At 35.7% G+C, this 19,267-nt stretch overlaps 1 protein-coding gene across 1 annotated transcript in view; it reads left to right on the top strand.

Annotated features, from left to right (window-relative positions):
- Nucleotides 1-18,617, top strand: part of adgrf6 (adhesion G protein-coupled receptor F6) — a 143,803-nt gene extending 125,186 nt beyond the window's left edge. Inside the window, exons 265-287 of the mRNA XM_073933529.1 lie at nucleotides 2,828-2,869; nucleotides 5,863-5,919; nucleotides 6,193-6,237; nucleotides 6,326-6,370; nucleotides 6,460-6,504; nucleotides 6,585-6,629; nucleotides 6,715-6,759; nucleotides 6,840-6,893; nucleotides 6,984-7,034; nucleotides 8,919-8,927; nucleotides 9,186-9,286; nucleotides 9,525-9,589; nucleotides 10,339-10,493; nucleotides 10,689-10,874; nucleotides 11,498-11,704; nucleotides 11,802-11,942; nucleotides 12,527-12,705; nucleotides 12,796-12,966; nucleotides 13,112-14,476; nucleotides 16,919-16,960; nucleotides 17,071-17,133; nucleotides 17,222-17,285; nucleotides 17,392-18,617. Of these exons, the coding sequence (XP_073789630.1) occupies nucleotides 2,828-2,869; nucleotides 5,863-5,919; nucleotides 6,193-6,237; nucleotides 6,326-6,370; nucleotides 6,460-6,504; nucleotides 6,585-6,629; nucleotides 6,715-6,759; nucleotides 6,840-6,893; nucleotides 6,984-7,034; nucleotides 8,919-8,927; nucleotides 9,186-9,286; nucleotides 9,525-9,589; nucleotides 10,339-10,493; nucleotides 10,689-10,874; nucleotides 11,498-11,704; nucleotides 11,802-11,942; nucleotides 12,527-12,705; nucleotides 12,796-12,966; nucleotides 13,112-14,476; nucleotides 16,919-16,960; nucleotides 17,071-17,133; nucleotides 17,222-17,285; nucleotides 17,392-17,474 (3,260 nt within the window). The 3' untranslated portion in view covers nucleotides 17,475-18,617. The remainder of the gene's footprint in view (nucleotides 1-2,827; nucleotides 2,870-5,862; nucleotides 5,920-6,192; nucleotides 6,238-6,325; nucleotides 6,371-6,459; nucleotides 6,505-6,584; nucleotides 6,630-6,714; nucleotides 6,760-6,839; nucleotides 6,894-6,983; nucleotides 7,035-8,918; nucleotides 8,928-9,185; nucleotides 9,287-9,524; nucleotides 9,590-10,338; nucleotides 10,494-10,688; nucleotides 10,875-11,497; nucleotides 11,705-11,801; nucleotides 11,943-12,526; nucleotides 12,706-12,795; nucleotides 12,967-13,111; nucleotides 14,477-16,918; nucleotides 16,961-17,070; nucleotides 17,134-17,221; nucleotides 17,286-17,391) is intronic.
- The last annotated feature ends 650 nt before the right edge of the window (nucleotides 18,618-19,267 follow it).

Below are 19,267 nucleotides of genomic sequence, written 5' to 3'. Positions count from 1 at the left end.
TGTGTCGCAGGCATGTAGCTGCGGGCCTGTGGGTAGGTGCCCAGCTGCATTGGCATATCAATCACCTAAAGATGTTGGCAGTGTTCCTTGCTCTCCGCCGTTTTTCTCCGGTGCTAGAGCAGCAACACGTGCTGGTCAGGACAGACAGTACGGCGGCGGCAGCGTATATCAACCGCATGGGGGGGGTATGCGCTCTCGCCGCATGTCTCAGCTCGCCCGCTGTCTGCTCCTCTGGAGTCACCCGCGGCTGAAGTCGCTGCCCGCCATTTACATCCCAGGTATGCTCAACCGTGCAGCCGATGTGCTCTCACGGCAGCAGATTCACTATGGAGAATGGAGACTCCACCCCAAGTCTGTCCAGCTGATATGGGCGCGATTCGGGGAGGCCCACATCGATCTGTTGCTTCCCCTGAGAGCGATCATTGCCAGCTGTTTTATTCCCTGACCGAGGGCACTCTCGGCACGGACGCACTGGCCTACAGCTGGCCTCGGGGCATACGCAAGTATGCGTTTCCCCCAGTGAGCCTGATCGCACAGCTACTGTGCAAGGTCAGGAAGGATTAGGAGCAGGTTCTGTTAGTTGCGCCCCTCTGGCCCAACCGGACCTGGATATCAGAGCTCTCCCTCCTCGCGACGGCCCTCCCTTGGCAGATCCCTTTGAGAAAGGACCTACTTTCTCAGGGACAAGGCACCATCTGGCACCCTCGCCCCGATCTGGAACCTCCACGTGTGGTCCATAGACGCGAGGAAGACTTAGGTAACCTGCCGCCCGCGGTGGTTAATACCATCACTCAGGCTAGAGCCCCCTCCATGAGGCGCGCCTATGCCCTGAAGTGGAGTCTATTCACTGAATGGTGTGTCTCTCGTAGAGAAGACCCCCCGATCTTGCCAGATCAATGTTGTGCTCTCTTTCCTTCAGAGAAGCTGGATAGCAGGCTGTCGCCCTCCTCTCTCAAGGTTACGTTGCCGCCATCTCCGCTCACCATGATGCGGTGTCTGGCGGCACCGTGGGAAAGCATAACCTCATCATCCGGTTCCTCAGAGGAGCTAGGCGAATTAATCCAACTCGCCCCCCTCTCACGCCCTCTTGGGATCTTGCCCTAGTTCTCACGAGCTTGCGATTTGATCCCTTCGAGCCGCTCGATTCAGTATCCTTAAGATTCTGTCCCTGAAGACAGCTCTGCTGGTCGCGTTGGCCTCGGGGACCTGGAGGCATTTCGGTCAGTGACTCGTGCCTGGAATTCGGGCCGGATTTTCTCACGTTATCCTGAGACCCCGCCCGGGTTATGTGCCCAAAGTTCCTACCACTCCCTTTAGAGATTAGGTAGTAACCCTGCAAGCGCTGCCCCAGGAGGAGGCAGACCCAGCCCTTTCTTTACTTGTCCAGTCGCGCCTTGCGCGTTTATGTGGACCGTACTCAGTACTTTAGATCTTCTGAGCAGCTCTTTGTCTGTTATGGTGGACGGCAGCAGGGAAGTGCAGTGTCTAAACAACATTTATCCCACTGGATTGTGGAGGCCATTTCATGTGCTTATTTGAGCAGAGGTCAGCCGCGCCCCCCGGGAGTGCGTGCGCACTCCACTCGGAGCGTTGCATCCTCTTGGGTGTGTGCGCGCGGCGCTTCTTTAACAGACATTTGTAGAGCTGCGGGCTGGGCGACACCCAACACATTTGCAAGGTTTTACAATCTGCGAGTGGAGCCGGTTTCCTCAAGGGTGTTAGGGACCTTTGGTGATTGAGGAAACAACACGGTGGGTGTTGTAGCACGCTTGCGGTGCCTTTTTTCCCTAACACAGAGAGATGTGCACCCTCCTGTCTGTCAGTAAAGTTCCCCATTCGGTGAGCCCTGCAGATTCCTCCGAGGCCCCCAGCACTGACTCAGCAGATGAGTCACTCGCTGGCCCACTACGTTAGGTCTGCCCGTTGGTCAGCCCGTGTTTTTGGGTACAGGTGCCTGCTATGGCTGATCCCTGCTGGTGATCCCCATATGCTTTTCCGCCACGGTCAAGTTCCCCCCCCTGGGTGGACCCGTGCTTTCCCTATCCGCTAACCACCTTCTTATGCGCACTCCCCCTTTCAGGGTTAGTCCATATGTAATTCCATTTGTCTCCCTATTGGGTGCGGATGGTCTCCGCAGCGTCCTCCCTACTGGAATGGCACGCTTCCCAACGTACTGTCGTATATTCCTAGAATTATCTAGACGCTAGCGACTCCCGAAAAATATACCTATTCCGTAAAGCTTCTTTTGAAGTGGGGATAAGTTAGGGCCAAGGGCACGTTGGAGGACCGCGCCTCCCATGATTTGGGTGCGTCACGCTTGCCTGACCGCTCTCTCATGGTGGGTGTTGGTAAGGTGCAGTCATTATGGCGCTTTCAATGGGCTCCCATACGTGGATTTAGAACATCAAATCCACTTATAGTGCTGAAGTTCCCCCCGAAGGGGAACGTTCGAGGTTACTAAAGTAACCCTTCGTTCCCCGAGGAGGGGAACAGAAGCACTATACTCCGTCGCCATAATGACTGTCCCTTAGCTGTTAAAAGTCTCTTCAGCTTAAAAAGGATAGCGTCTGCTGGCACCAGGTGTGCTTATATGCTCAGTTAATTGGCGATGCAGCACACCTGCGCAGGCTTGCGCTGCCAATTCATTGCTTTCATTGGCCCGTTCAATACTCTTTCAGACGAGAAGCTTCTGAACCGAATCTCCCATACGTGGATTTAGAACATCAAATCCACTTATAGTGCTTCCGTTCCCCTCCTCGGGGAACGAAGGGTTACTTTAGTAACCTTGAACGTTTTATTGCATAATATTCCCAATTTTTATCAACAGCTGTGCCAATACCAACTATTCTACCTACATCTACTACAGCAGGTATAGTTATGTTATGTTTTGATATCAGTTTTACATTCTAAAGCATTAAACACATTTTTATGGGTGGTACTCATTTAAGACTTGAAAGAAACTGGCCACTATTATGATTAAATAACAATTCTATTTTTGTGTAATAAACTAACTTTCGACTCCCCTGTCAGTTCACACGGTGAATTGTTTTGAAAGTTTCAAATATTAAGAAATGGCAACCAAAGTAATTCATCCATAAATGTTTGGGTCAAATCCTGAATTTTATAATGATGAACAGACTACACCTCAAAAACCATGTATACTTCAGCCCAGAGGTCATGCTAAATTAATGTTCCATCAATAGAAGATTATTTATTTATTTATTTATTTACTTATTTATTTTTTTGCTGTGATGGAAAAATCTGATGGTTGTTCATCATTTTGCCAGATTGCACAGACAATATGCTCCATATTAGGCTTTTTAATAATGTTCTTGATGAAAAGAAAACACTGATTAAAACAGTTCACTGCACATAATATTGCAATTTTAAACTTAAATCAAGTGTCTATCAGACTACACTGAACACTTGACACAACGCAGAGCTCTTTTGAATGGTACTCTGAAAGTGGTATTTTATATGGGTCAAAGACATTTACATTACAGATTTGAATTAAGTTCAATTTAACATTATCTTGTTGACTACATGGCTGTTTAATATTTTATTCTTATGAGATATTGTAATACTTATTGTGAAGTACATTGAGGCTGTGTTTAAGGATGCTGACAATGACTAGGTTTACATGGACATCACTAATCAAATTATTTGCCTTAATCTAATAAAGCCAGTAATATTATTTGGTGTTTACATGAGTTTCTTTTTTAATGTTCCTTTCATGATCCCTTTTTACATAATTTGATTAACATCAATGCTATTCACATTTCCTACAGAGTTTCATGTAGTTTCACAGTTTCACTTTCATTCAGGAACATTTCATTTATGCCCCTGTGTAGCGTAATGTTTTCTGAGTTGTGTTGAATTCACTGACACATCATAAAAATCCTTGCTTTTATATCACATCTTCGTTTATTCTGGATAACACAAAGGAACATATAAGAGGACTTGTGCATCCTAACAGCATGTAGTGATGTATTCACTCGCACTATTAGAGAAAAATAAGAAACATAACAAAACATAATGAGAAATAATTGACCAGCCTTTGTGTTTACATCACAAAAATGCCTTAGATCACAATTATACAGTTACATCATCAGGATTCATTAGTTAAACAAAATATCACACTCGTTAAGTCACTGCATACACTTGTGAGACGTACCGCTGCTGGATCTCATGCAGACTGGGGAGAAGCAAAGCACGCGCACTCCCTAAATCAACATGGAGACAGGAAACGCCAAATATGGTCTTGACAAGTTTAATCACAAAATAGCGAATATTTTTACCTTTCTGTTTTGCACCTGCTACACCTGCATAGTGATGGGACGTTTGGATCATTTTACTGACTAGGACCTTTCTCGTTAATCAATCTTTTTTGCGTCATTTCATTCCATTTTTTTCCAAAATAACATTAAAATGTTATGAGATGGTTTCAAATACATCTACAACTAGCCCAAATGTTGATCACAACACTACATACAAGCAGGGCTCTAAAGCGGTTCAAGGAACGAAAATAAAAAACTGAAACAAATGACATTTTGCATTAACAAAAACAAAAACTAAAAAAATCTCGTCTTTGAATTTGAGTTGTTTGTTCAACACTGACAGTCTCATATAAGTTTAACTAATAAAAAATCAAGTTAAATAAAATAAATAAATAAAAAGTGCTTTCAATGTATAACCTTATATAACTTCCCTTCAATTGTGTGTGTGTGTGTGTGTGTGTGTGTGTGTGTGTGTGTGTGTGTGTGTGTGTGTGTGTGTGTGTGTGTGTGTGTGTGTGTGTGTGTGTGTGTGTGTGTGTGTGTGTGTGTGTGTGTGTGTTTTCTAATGTTCTAAGTTTCTGCAATCTATTGTTAATTTAAAAAAAATTTATATATGTAAAAAATATATATATATATAAAAATCTTAACTAATGATTACAGTTTTTGATTTTTTAATCTGATTAAGGTCATAATCAAACTAAACAGAAATGGAATTAAAACATGTGGAGTATGCTGATTTTAGTGGCATTATTGAAGTGCAGCACAGACATGTAAACACTGCAACCAAACTATTACCTTCGTGAAAAATTTTTTGCCACTATTTGCAACAGGATATTCTATACACATGGCTGTTTGACACTATTCTCTGCACCTACCAAATGAGTGAAGGACCAGAGACACCTGCATCACGAAATGTGAAGGTTTTTCATACGATATCAAATTTCATTAAAACAACACTCTTCCAGCAGTTCATACTTGCATCCAATATCTCGTTTGTCATAGGGGGCATGCATGAAATGTTTCTGAATAAAAGTGAAAGTGCCAGACTGCAGTTAAAGTCGACAAATTAAAAATGAAACACCCAAAATTGCATGAAACTCTGGAGGAAATGTGGATAGCATGGTGACGCAATGACGTTAATCGAATTATGTGCTATAACATGTAAAATGGGATCATGACAGGAACATAAAGCAACTCATATAAAAACCTTAATCATATGATCATTGTCTTATTCAGAATAAGGCAAATAATTTGATTACTGATGTCCATGTAAACGTAGTCAATGTGTCTTGTTTGAACCAGAAATTGGTTGTCGAAGTAGAAGTTGATTTTTAATTCATGACCCCTTTAAATAATGTCTGAAAAAGTTGCTTTTTTTTCATTTACATTTTACTTCACAAATTTAACTTCACAACCTACTATACACAACTACTTCACAACTAACTATTAAAACAAAAACAACTGGATGGATGGATGGATGGATGGATGGATGGATGGATGGATGGATGGGTGGATGGATGGATGGATGGATGGATGGATAGATATGTTTTGTTTAACTTTTTCTGCTGTCTTTTGGTGTTTCTAGAATCTACAACGACTTCAACAACTACTGAACCTTCAACAACAACTTCTACATCAACAGGTACAAACTGCAAAAACAATCATACACCATACCATAAAAGTCATCTTTGTAAGCAAGAAATGTAATTTTACAATGAAACATAATACATTTTTACAGACTATTGTTCTCACTACATCTAATACAACAGGCATATACTGTTGAGTAAAATTTAAAAGTTATAAGTTTATACTTCAATAATAGAATAAAAATAATATTTCATTTTCATACTAAAGAAGTGTGGTGTATAGACATTTTAAAGCAAAAATGTGCAAATGTTTGTCGTTTTAACCACAGCTGCTCCAACAACTACTACCCCTGAAACTACAACTACTACAACACGTATGTACTGTACATTAAAAAAAGACCTGCTATACCATTACAACTTGAAATGGCTTATATTTATTTAGGTGTTTCTGTTTGCCAACAGCTGTTCCAACAACCACTACCCCTGAAACTACAACTACTACAACACGTATGTACAGTACATTAAAAAAAAGACCTGCTATACCATTACATCTTGAAATGGCTCATATTTATTTAGGTGTTTCTGTTTGCCAACAGCTGCTCCAACAACTACTACCCCTGAAACTACAACTACTCCAACACGTATGTTCATTAAAACAAAACTGCTATACCATTACATCTTGAAATGATTCATATATATTTGTGTTTTTATTGGCTAACAGCTATTCCAACAAGCACTACCCCTGAAACTACAACTACTCCAACACGTATGTACATTAAAAAAGATGTTACAAACCATTTCATTTTGCAATGATGCATATATATTTAGGTGTCTCTATTTTTGTCCAACAGCTATTCCATCAAGCACTACCCCTGAAACTACAACTACTCCAACGCGTATGTACATTAAAATGAAACTGACATACTATTTCATCTTGGAATGATTCATATATTTAGGTGTTTCTATTTGCCAACAGCTGTTCCAACAACCACTACTGTACCTGTACCTACAACTACATCTACTACTCCAAGTATGTAATATAAAAAGGAACTGGTATACCATAACATTTTGAAATGATAAATATTTTATTGAAGTTTTTTTTTTTTTTTTCTTTCAACAGTAGTTCCAAAACCTACTGCTGCACCTGTAATTCCAGCTACTACTACACCAGGTATTTAATATAAAAAGAACTGATATATCATTACATTTTGAAATTATGAATATTTATTTTGGTGTTTCTTTTCAACAAAAGCTACTGGCCTATAATTGTGCATACATATACCACAGGAAAGATGTGTAGTAAAAATGGATATTGCATGAAACCCATAATCTTAAATGCATGGGCAAACATTATATTGACACATTTGATTTGATGTACATTTAACTTAAACCAACAATAAACAACATCACACATGCTGTAAAGCAATCAAAATATACAAGTTATTAATAATATATTTTCATATTAGTTTATCGTTACCCGTAGTTAAATTCTGAAATGCAATGATTGTATATTGTGCATAAATACATGAATTGACCACAGCATAAGTGAGTACACATTTAGTTAGCTTTAGATTTGGCTTTGGTACTGACAAATCTAATTTTAATTGCACAAATATATGTAAATCTGAAAGCAGTGTAATCCTTTATTCTGGGCACATATTAATGTTGCAAGATATTAGAAGTCTTCAGATATCAAATTATCATTAGACGTTTAATCTTTAGGTTTTTCCACTAGATGCATTTATTCATTACACCCAAAATAATGAAAGAAAACGTTATATTTGCTTGTGTTTTATGAAAAAATTTAATGAGGCAAATAATCCAAAGCAAAGGTTTAAAGGGCAAATAGTTTACTTCATTTTTATGATTTAATATTAATATTATGGTTCTTCTGAGTGTGCCAGTTTAGGTTGAGTTCAACACACAGTTCAGATGTTTTTATTATAATGTGTTCAAAAGTGTCATGTTGGGACGTTTACACAGTTTGCTGTTTTAGGGGTGTGTTGCTTCACAGTTTCGGCTTCCCGTTTCGGATGGAGTGACACGGTTTAGACTGAGGAGTAATGCCCCAAGGTGTAGGCAGGGCAATGACTAACCGATAACAGATTATTCAGGAGCAGACTATTCTGGTGCAAATGGTTTAGACGCAGACAATTCAGGAGCAGACTATTGAGGCACAGATGATTGAGATGCAAACGATTCAGGAGCAGTCAATTCAGGAGCAGAAAATTCAGGTGGAGACGATTCATGAGCAGACGATTCATGAGCAGACAATTCAGGAGCAGATGTTTCATGCACAGATGATTCATGAGCATATAATTCATGAGCAGACAATTCAGGAGCAGATGTTTCATGCACAGATGATTCATGAGCATATAATTCAGGGGCAGACGATTCAGGAGCAGATGATTCAGGCAAAGACAATTTGGGAGCACAGGATTCAGGAGCTGACGATTCAGGATCAGATGATTCAGGCAAAGACAATTTGGGAGCAGACAAATCTATAGCAGGCAATTCAGGAGCAGAAATTTCAGGTGCAGATTATTCAGGTGCAGATGATTCAGGTGCATATGATTTAAGTGGAGACAATTCATGAGCAGACGATTCAGGTGCAGACGATTCATGAGCAGACAATTGAGGCACAGACAATACAAGCTAATTTAAGATAATTCAAGCTTGAAAGATGCATAAACAGAATATTCAAGAACAGACAATTCAGTAACTTATGTTTCATATGTTCCCATTCACTGCATTTTAAGTTTACCCATCTATGAAAACATCCTCTGCTGAGAAATCCAGAAATGTGAAAATGTGCATTAAAGTTGCTAAATAACAGTGTATAAAAAAATAATATCTCCCTCTCCTGCATATTAGGATTTAACCAATTACTTAACAGTCTGCTATCTTGATTGAAGTTATTGATTTGAATATTATGGAAATTATAATAGCCATTCTTATTATGGTTTCTGCTGTATTATTACTGTATTGTTACAATTTCATAATTCATAATTTCTTTTTTCTTTTGTTTGCTGAAACATTGTAAATGGGACAACAGCTGTAACGGGTATGTAGAGAAAAATATATATATTTGATGTTTTATTATTATTACTGTTTAATTCATAATTATATGTGCATTCATATGATTTTTTAATGCATCAAACATATTTTTGTACATTATTAGAGGGAAATAATTACAAAAGCGCACTAAATGTGCTAAAATTTATTCATTTAGTAGTTTATTAGCCCATCTTGTGGTTATTCATATTCTGCATGAAAAATTATGTGACTGTAAGAAATTAATTTTAATTTTTTTTTTTTTCAGCTATCAAAATGTCATTAAAAATAGACGAAGATTTTTATACTGGCCTCAATAAGCCTGATGATAAAAAATACATTTTGTATAAAGCAAAAATTGAGTCAGCGGTGAGTATTGGTTGTTTATGCTTAAAAAAATAATAATAAATATTTAAATAGTGAGGAATTTTTCATTTGAGGCAGACTGAACTTAAGAATATTTTTGGTTAAATATGCTAATTACTTTATTGATTGTTCCATTTGTTGTTAATAAAAACGACTGATCTAATTTATCATTGGCAACATGGGTTTATCATTAACATTACTTTCTAATAACGCTGTTACATGTTACTCTTACATGTTACAGGTTGAGGCCAATTACAAAAATGTGGCTGGCTTTGTGAAAGGCTCAGTAAAAGTCACTGGCTTCAGGTGAGGCTACAATTTAAACATTCACTAACAAGGTCTGTGTTGATCTCAAAAACAATAAAGATTGACTTATAAAAAACAAATCTGAATATAAAACCTCAGCCACAACAATAATACAGATATTTATTGATTTTATTGAATATTTTTTATTATATATGATTATATATAAATTATTATTATATTATAATTTATTTATTCATTTATTTATTTATTTTTTGTAGCAGATCTATGATAAAACAAATGGTACAAAGTAGCCTTAATTTGTATATTTAAAGTAGCAAATGACATTGTGGAGCTACTAGACACCTTTTTCAAAGATGCTTTGGAGTGAACGTTAAGAAGTACTAACAGTCAGGCTAGGGAACAGTTGAGAATAAAAAATCAAGTAAAACATAAAAGTACCAATTATCCAGTACTAATTTAAGCGCCCTGGTCCTGCCTTTGTTGCAGTAAAATCTACAGTATATATTTGTTTTATTCTATTATATTGATAGTGCATACACTGATCCGTTAAATTGACTTACAGATTCACTGATTTGCTAGAAACTGATAACTTTAAACATAATGACTAATCCTCTTGTATATGAAGGGTCTCATTTGCCCAAAAATAAAGTCATTAAAGTACACATGAAACAAACCATGTACATTTTTTTAGCTTACATTGTTAGTACAGCTTCTGGTTCATGCAGACTTTAACAGTTGTGTTAAAACAGTGTTTTCACATTGCTTTGGTTTTGTTTGTTGCTTCACAGACCTGGTAGCATTTTAGCAGACTATACAATTGATGTAGCAACTGCCAGTAGCCCCAGTATTGATGCATTCGTAGCAGTAAACCAACAGGTTGCAACCACTCTCCGAACAGGAGATCCTACATTCAATATACCTGCCAATGCTTTTTCTCAAAGTGGTAAGTGTAGTCCGTATCTAGACCTAAAACTGTAAAAAAAAATAATAATAAATAAATAATAATAATAATAATCCATTTATATCATATTCAGTTTATTATAACAGTGAGTGTTTCTTGCAAAAATGTTGCATTAACAAACCCATATTAACGAAGTCTGACACATTTTTTTTATTTTTATGGTTTTTTAAATTTTAGAAGAAACAAAATTTTCCACTGCAGATTGGTATCCTCAGCAAGATATGGAGCTGCAATGTACACGTCGTTTTGATGGTTCAATGAGTTGGACAGTTAATGACAAACCTACATCCGACACCACTAAATACACCTTTTTAAACAACAATAGCACTCTCATTGTGAGAAACATCAATCAAAACGACAGAGGTGAGTCACACATTTCTTTGCCCCATTAACACCTTGCATATTGACTGTTCCTGGTTGAAGACAACAACTGGGTGGCACACTTGAACTAAGTAAATGCTTAAAGGCAAATTATGTAGTTCTTGCCCATAGGGGGTGCTTATTTACAACAAACAAAGGTGTATTTCGAAGAAATTTCATATTTTGAAATATGCTAACTGAGAGAGTGCTATTGCGAAGAATAAGAGGTATACTTGATTTTTTAATAAAACTTTTTTTGTTCGAGAGCATAGCCAAATTTAGATTAAGATAATGAACAGAACAATTCTCACTAAATGTGAAAGCATGAAATGATTCTGTAAATGTTGAGAAAGTGTACTATACCTCTCACTGAACAATAGCTGCACCAGGCCCGAATAATACTTTGATGATACTTTAATGTCTTTTGTGTTGTTGAACATTTTTAGAACATTTCCACACAATATTCTTTGGATAAAAGAAACTCATACAGGCTTGAAATGAATGCCTGAGTTTGTCAAATGTATGACTTGTTGTTATTCCAAACTTTCTTTAAAATGTCTTCCTTTTGTGTTGGTTTTGATTGTTTTGTTTTGTTTGTAAACAAACATGTAAAATTTCACTTGCAGGTCGATACGCATGTATCATAGCTAGGGCAGTACCATACATTCAGTGGCAAGATATAAGTATTAAACCAACTCCAGTTATCGACGTGGGTGCAAATGTACGATCTTTTGGGTGTGTAAACCAGAATATTAATCTGACATGCTGTGAACAAAGCAACAACACTGTGGACTGGACAACAAAAGCTCCTGATGACGTCGTAACAACTTCAGGTTGTACATGCACACAATTTGGAGATTTCAGTTCCAGTTAAAAACCTTACACTTTGTATGTTTTAACGCTCTTAATCACTATTTTTCATGCAATTAGTGGATGGATGCGCTACATTAGTGCATGCAATCAAAACTGGAGAATGTGGAAGTATAGACTTTAAATGCAGCCTCAAGAATCCAGCACTACAAAGATTCAGCTATGGCAGTAAAAGTGTCACAGTTACATTGAAAACAGGAGGTGAACATTCAGTTTTCAGTTTCACTCTTTCAGTTTAATCCAAACATACATTTAAGCATATATTTATTCATATTCTGTCAAAATGTTTACTTAAAATTACTTTCTTTCACCAGAAACTTGGTTTTTACCTGCAAATGACATTGGCTTCTCCCAAAAGATAATAAGATGTACAAGAAGCATTAAGCATCATTATGGGGGAAAATATTTCTCAGGTTTTATTGACATTGGAACAAAAAAACTTGTCCAAAAGTATTAATTTCCTTTGCAAACTGTCACAGTCTATGAGTTAATGCAAAGTTTTACACCATTCCAAATATTGCAAGATGTCATAAAGCATCCCAATTACCCTGATTCATTGGGAATAAGAAATATTATATCCAAGAAACGTCTAAGAAATATTTTTCCCCAATGATGCCTCTTGTATATCAACTTGTTCTCATTCCCAGTCAAAAAAACTTGCTATTGAAATAGAAGTAACTTTAAGTTTCTCAGTGATATGGAAAATAACGGGCTTCACTCTGTTTTTTTTTCTCAGTTTTAGCCGTTTAAAATATGTTTTTTTTTATTATTTTTTTTTTTTTCAGAATTTATGTGTAAAAATGTAACACTTGGAGATGGAGCAAATGGTGAAAGAACAGAAGGACCATGTTATCCTGGCATGGAAGGCACCATAATTTATAAATGTCAAAATAATAAGTGGGAGGTGGAAACCGATAAAAACTGTGTGCTAAAAGTATTTAAGGACCTTGAAAAGCAATCTGAGGTAATCTTCGCAATCTATGCCTGTACAGTTAGCAGATACTCATTTATTATACTTCTGATATTAACATTTTTTCTTTACTTTCTGATTTAGGCCTTAAAACCACAGGACATACCAAATGTTGTATCTCAGCTCAGTGCTGCTACAGTGAACAATGATCAAACGATAACCCAGTCTCCTGTGACAGTGCAGACAATTGTTAACATACTTACAAATGTTGCTACTCAGTCACAAACAGTTGTCATCAGTGAGCCTATAATGAAGGTATGAAATTACGTTATGAATAGATAGACATGTCAAAATGTGCCGTCAGACTTTCTTTTTTTATCACTATAAAATATTTGCAGATTATTGTTATCCCATCGGACAGAATCTTATACAGTATCTAATTTACTTTTTTTCATTTCAGGATTTTATTACAACAGTGAATGTTCTTGTTTCAGAAGAATCCATTAATTCATGGCAAAACCTTACCAGTAACGACACAAGCGCAACACTTTTGAGCGCTGTAGAGCAAATAAGTAGTCGTCTCACAGAAGGCAATTTTACAATCAGTGAAAAAGTTGTTGAGTTGAATAGAACTGTAATAACTTCTGAATACATGGGGGTATCAAGCTTGCCAAACTCAACTACTGAGATTCTGATACCGCAAGTTTTTAATGCAACCTCCTTAACAGTAATAGTCTTCACAACACTTAAACGTATCTTACCTGCTCGTAATACTACTACTAATTTTAATATTACTAATAATAATAATAGCAGTGGGCAATCAGATTTGAGAATTGTTGGAGATGTGGTTGTTGTAAAGGTTAATCAAACAGTTAACAACATTTCGTTTGCTTATGGCCTTAATAATGAGACTCTGGGAATTCCTCAGTGTGTCTTTTGGAACTTCAATCTCAGCGTATGGGATTCCTATGGATGTGAAGCAAAGCCTTACATAAGTAATGGGAACGAAACAGACATAATCACTTGTGAATGCAACCACACAACCTCTTTTTCAATGCTAATGTCACCATTTTCCATTGACAATACGGTCCTTGACTATATAACTTATATTGGTGTAGCTGTTTCAATGGCCAGCTTGATTTTGTGCATCATTATAGAAGCTATTGTATGGAGGTCTACAACAAGAAATGACACCTCCTACATGCGACATGTCTCCATAGTAAACATTGCCATCTCCCTGCTGATCGCAGATGTCTGTTTTATCATTGGAGCTGCGATCTCAAAAGAGCAGCCAACCCCTGCGGATCGCTGCAGTTCAGTAGTTTTCTTCATGCACTTTTTTTACCTGGTTCTTTTCTTCTGGATGTTAATTTCAGCGCTGTTGCTCTTATACCGTACGATCATGGTCTTGTCCCATATGTCAAGAGTCAAAATGATGATCATTGCCTTTTCAATCAGCTATGGTGCACCTTTGCTCATATCAGTCATTACAGTTGCATCGACAGCTGGACCTCAGGTTTATGTTTCCAAACAAGCATGCTGGCTGAACTGGAATGAATCCAAGGCTCTCCTGGCATTTGTGATTCCAGCTCTCACTATTGTAGCCATAAACCTTGTGGTTTTAATAGTGGTTCTGTCCAAGCTGTTGAGAAGAGGAGTTGGTGACGCAACTCAACCAGATGAGAAACATACACTGATGGTCATTGTCAGATGTGTGGCCTTTTTGACTCCCATCTTCGGTCTAACTTGGGGATTTGGAATTGGAACCATGGTGTCACGTGAATTAGGCGTTCATGTGGTGTTCGCACTTCTTAATTCACTGCAGGTACGACTTTCTGCCTATATATTTTGACTTTATGGTTGTGATTTGAGTGCTTGATTTACATGCAAACTGTATAGCAATATTTATCATTAGGGCTGTGTAAAAATATCAATAGGGCTAATTGTCAGTTTTTTAGGATTATGTTAATTTTTTAACCTCTAAATTTATACATTTCAAATATATTTTAAATGAACTTGAGTGTCTGATACTATTTCATTAAAACTATGGTTGCCTTCTGTAGGGCTTGAGGAAAGTCATGAACACAGAGTTTACCTGAGTCAGGAGACAATCATAAGTTATATATGTAATGCATATGTATAATGATGGTTTATCTGCACATGAGCTCCCTCTGTTGCTTTTACTGACATGATAACAGTAGTAACAGTAACAGTATATGCTAAAGTAGCGAGAAAGCATTTTTTTTTCAATTCATCTTTATTTCTATAGCGCTTTACCAATGTGGACTGTGTCAAAGCACCTTCACATAGAAGATTATAGTGCATTGAAACAGTGTCAGTTTTCAAAAAAAGCACTCAGCTTACACAATTTTATGGAAAATCATTGATTTTAAATAAATGTGATTCAAACAGAATCAAAAATTTATCTTGGACCTAGAGTAAAAGCCCTCATGGAGTGTGTTTTGCTGTAGTCTTGTAATCACAAAAAAGGGATGCAGGAAAGCAATGACTAAATAAGTAGTGTGGGCCTTTGTGCTACTTTTTGTGGAACGATGATGAATACCTGATTGTGTAAGGTGCACACTAACAAATGAATACGTTTTTGTTTTATTATAAAGTATTGTTTACATAGATTAATGATGAGGTGGAAGTCTAGAACAAATATTTTTATCATGTCTGTTTTGCTGTACATTATTCTACACGTCACATTAATGTCCAGTGTTGTGCTAGTTACTGAAAAAAGCAACTACAGTAGTTACAGTTACTAGTTACTTATTTCAAAAAGTATCTCAATTACTTTATCAATTACTTACACCAAAAACCAATGCATTACTGTTAATTAACTTTTGAGTTGATTTCCCAAAGAACATTTGTAATGCTCCTATTATTGGACTTATAATGTCCCGTCAGTGCTGCATGGAGAATACACTGTTGAGCAACTTCACAGTTTTAATTTATTTGCATTCTCACAAACTAAAACACAAGACAAACTTGAATTGAAAAAAAGTATGTTTATATGGTTATTTATTTAAGTCAGACCAGCAGCACAAAAATTTAAATATCACAGGCTTATAAACCAGCTGAATAATTTATTCATAAACAAAAACGCAAAAGTTAAAGTCACTTCAGCATCATAAAAGTATGAAAAATAGCAACATTATACTACACAAAAAACCTTTATGAAATAAATAAATGAAAATAATCAGAATTATCATTCAGAATCAATCTGGTGAGACTCAGCTGTGAAACACTTCCATTATAGAAAACCATAAGTTTTATGCACTTTAAACACATAAAAAACATAACAGCTGTTTAAAAATGATATCGATGAGCAATTTTCAAACTAACAAATTAAATGTGGCATATTAACAACTTATGGAAAGTAAGTTGTGTATATTCAAAGTGCAAAATCTGCTGTTGTATACAGCTATAAATATGTAACAATAAAAACAATTAAAAAAACAAAAATCGCAGCAGTTTTTTTCTGAACCGTGCAACACTATACATTTTAAATAACTGTTCTGAAATATAACAGAACTGTGTCACTGTGTCTACTAATCAATTTTGTTATACAGAGAACAAATGTGTGCTTATTTATTTGAAACAACAAACATAGTAGTATTAGTAATTATAAATAGTAACTTTATTAGGTGCTCACACACACACACTCGGCCTGCCTCGAGCGCATTCGGTCTCTCTCGTGTGCACATTCTGCCTACCTTGCTTGCATTTGGTCTCTCGTGCAGTTGATCTCTCTGCTTTCGCTTAATTTTTGTCCAGTCTGGCACCTCATACACATGCGTCTTTACGGTGGTTGGTTGGCATCCACCAATCCCACAATGCATCGCCGCTGTATGCAGGAAAATGACTGCAAGACTGCAGTCAAAATTAATTAATTTAACAAGAAACAGACAAACGCATCATGTTGTAATGGTGACGGTTTTACTAAAATAAAAAAGTAATGCATTACAGTATTAGTAACTGTCTAAAGTAATGTCATTACAGTTAGGCATTACTAGAAAACACTGTATTGCCCAACACTAGTAATATTGTACGACATGTGTCATATATCATATCGTGACCCGTGTATTGTTAAATGTATCGTATTGTGTGGCCATTGCCAATGCACAGCCCTAATTGCAATATTTATTCTAATCTTTAATTCAAAGCCTCATGTTTTAACCTGATAATGCAAAGTTGTGCACATAAAAATTAAACAGCATTACAACTAGTCTAAATTAATTGTAACATTTTTTCACTTCCACAGGGATTCTTTATTTTGGTGTTTGGAGTGCTTTTGGACGGCAAGGTAAAACATATTTGTTGCTTTGCAATTTTACCCAGAATTCTTGTGTATTATTGGTATTAGGGGCTTTTTCTCCACAGAGCTTTAACCCATTTTGCCCTATATGGTTTCAGGTTCGTGAAGCACTGGCAGGAACGTTGTCACTAAGGAACCTTACCAGCTCTAACCGTACCAGGGTAAATGGCTACAAAATAATGCATCTTAATGAGTTCTTCATAATGATGGATGTACTGTACTGATAATATATTTGATTCTAAATTACAGAGTACTAGTGGAGGACCATCATCTTCAAGTGGACTGGGTTTCTTTCAAAGGAGGAGGAGAAGACGTAAGTTGTACAATTAAAACTGATTAAAATGATCATGTATTCTGTAATTCAACATCATTGACGGATACAGGAATGCTTCAAGTAACACACACTTAACTATTTGCAGATATGTACAACGTGTCTGAAGCCAGTGCCCTCTCAGGACCTGCATCTCCTAACAGTTACAGCTCAGATCCTATGAATGCGTAATCAGCTACTGCATTATCCAAAGTCTACTTTATCAATCATTAACCAGCCTTTTACAAAAATTAAGAAATCTACAATGCAACTATATGTAAACTGCACTGTCTGTTATTTTGGGAAGAGGTGTTTTTGTGTTTTCATATATTAATGAAAATGACTTACAATCAACAGGTCTAATATTAAATTAAGGCTACATTTTATTATAATCTGCAGCTGGAAAGATTTTAGTTAAAAACAATGGTCACACTTTATTTTAAGTTAAAGTTTTCACTGTTAATAAACCACTGACTATGACTTTTGCCTCTGTAAACTCCTAATTTGGTTTTTATTAATAGTAATTAAGGTATTAATTAATTTAGGGATTAGTTAAGAAATAATAAGATCATGCAAACCATATGTTTTATAAGTACAAATAAACAGCCAAAATGTTAATAATAGGCAGGTAAGAAGCCACCAGTTAATAGTGAGAATTACCTAAAGTTAAAAGCTATATCAATAATAGAGGTTAAAAGAAATTGCTTTTTTTTTTTTTTTTTTTTTTTTTGCATTGAAACACTGGGCTACTCTTTTTGGGATTTGGCATGTCAAATTCATCAACTTTAGCTTATGATTATATTGCCTTGTCTGCTTTTTTTAACTAAGGTTTACCCACTTCATAATTTTCCCCCTCCCCCTTCATTAGAATATTTTTTTAAATGTCATGAGAATACTTTGAGTTAAAAAGTAAGTGCATTAAAAAAAGTAATGCTATAGTTTTTAGAGGTGCTTGATGAAGAAAATGTCTTGTTGCTTTAATTAACCCCTTCTCATATTTACAAGTGTCCTCTGTTAGAAATACACTGGCTGCATCCAAAAGAGAAAACTGGGCTGTTCTTTTGGGAATTACTTTGTGACTACTAAAATGCATGCCTGTTTTAATGTGTGAAATATGAATGACATATGGACACACTACATTTGCATTGTCTTATTGAGATTGATCTAACAGTGTCAGTTTTATCACTTCACTTCTATTATAAATCCAGTCCTGTGGCCTCATGAGAGTAAAGTTTCCATCATGTGCACTGTTTTTGACTAGTCTTTCTGTGAATTTAAACATACTTTTATGATGTCCTGCTATCAACTATATAATAAATATTGTATGAGAGTTCATGACCTGCGTAATTTTTATTGCCGCTGTTTTGCTTTTTAAGCAGTACTTCAAAGGGTTTATTTTCGGACGCCATTTTGAATCATTTTATTGGTTTTATTTTTAGGTTTTTAATGAATTATGTAAATGTTATTTTTTTTTAACTTTATTTTATATATATATATATATATATATATATATATATATATATATATATATATATATATATATATATATACATATATATATATATACATATATATATATATATATATACATACACATATATATATATATATATATATATATATATATATATATATATATATATATATACATATATATATATATATATATACATATATATATATATACATATATATATATATATATATATATATATATATACATATATATATATATATATACATATATATATATATATATATATATATATATATACATATATATATATATATATATACATATATATATATATATATATATATATATATATATATATATATATATATATATATATATATATATATATATATATATATATATATATATATATATATATATATTTTTTTTTTTTTTTTTTGGTGTACTCTAGCCCCACAGGCATCAGTGAGACCCTCTCACGGGGTTCCCACATGGATTTTTAAAAAGT

The sequence above is a fragment of the Danio rerio genome, chromosome 20 (genome assembly GCF_049306965.1).
Source record: "Danio rerio strain Tuebingen ecotype United States chromosome 20, GRCz12tu, whole genome shotgun sequence".
Classification (NCBI taxonomy): Eukaryota; Metazoa; Chordata; class Actinopteri; order Cypriniformes; family Danionidae; genus Danio; species Danio rerio.
The sequence above is the reverse complement of the archived record's forward strand: the minus strand, read 5'-3'. Positions and strand labels throughout refer to the sequence as shown.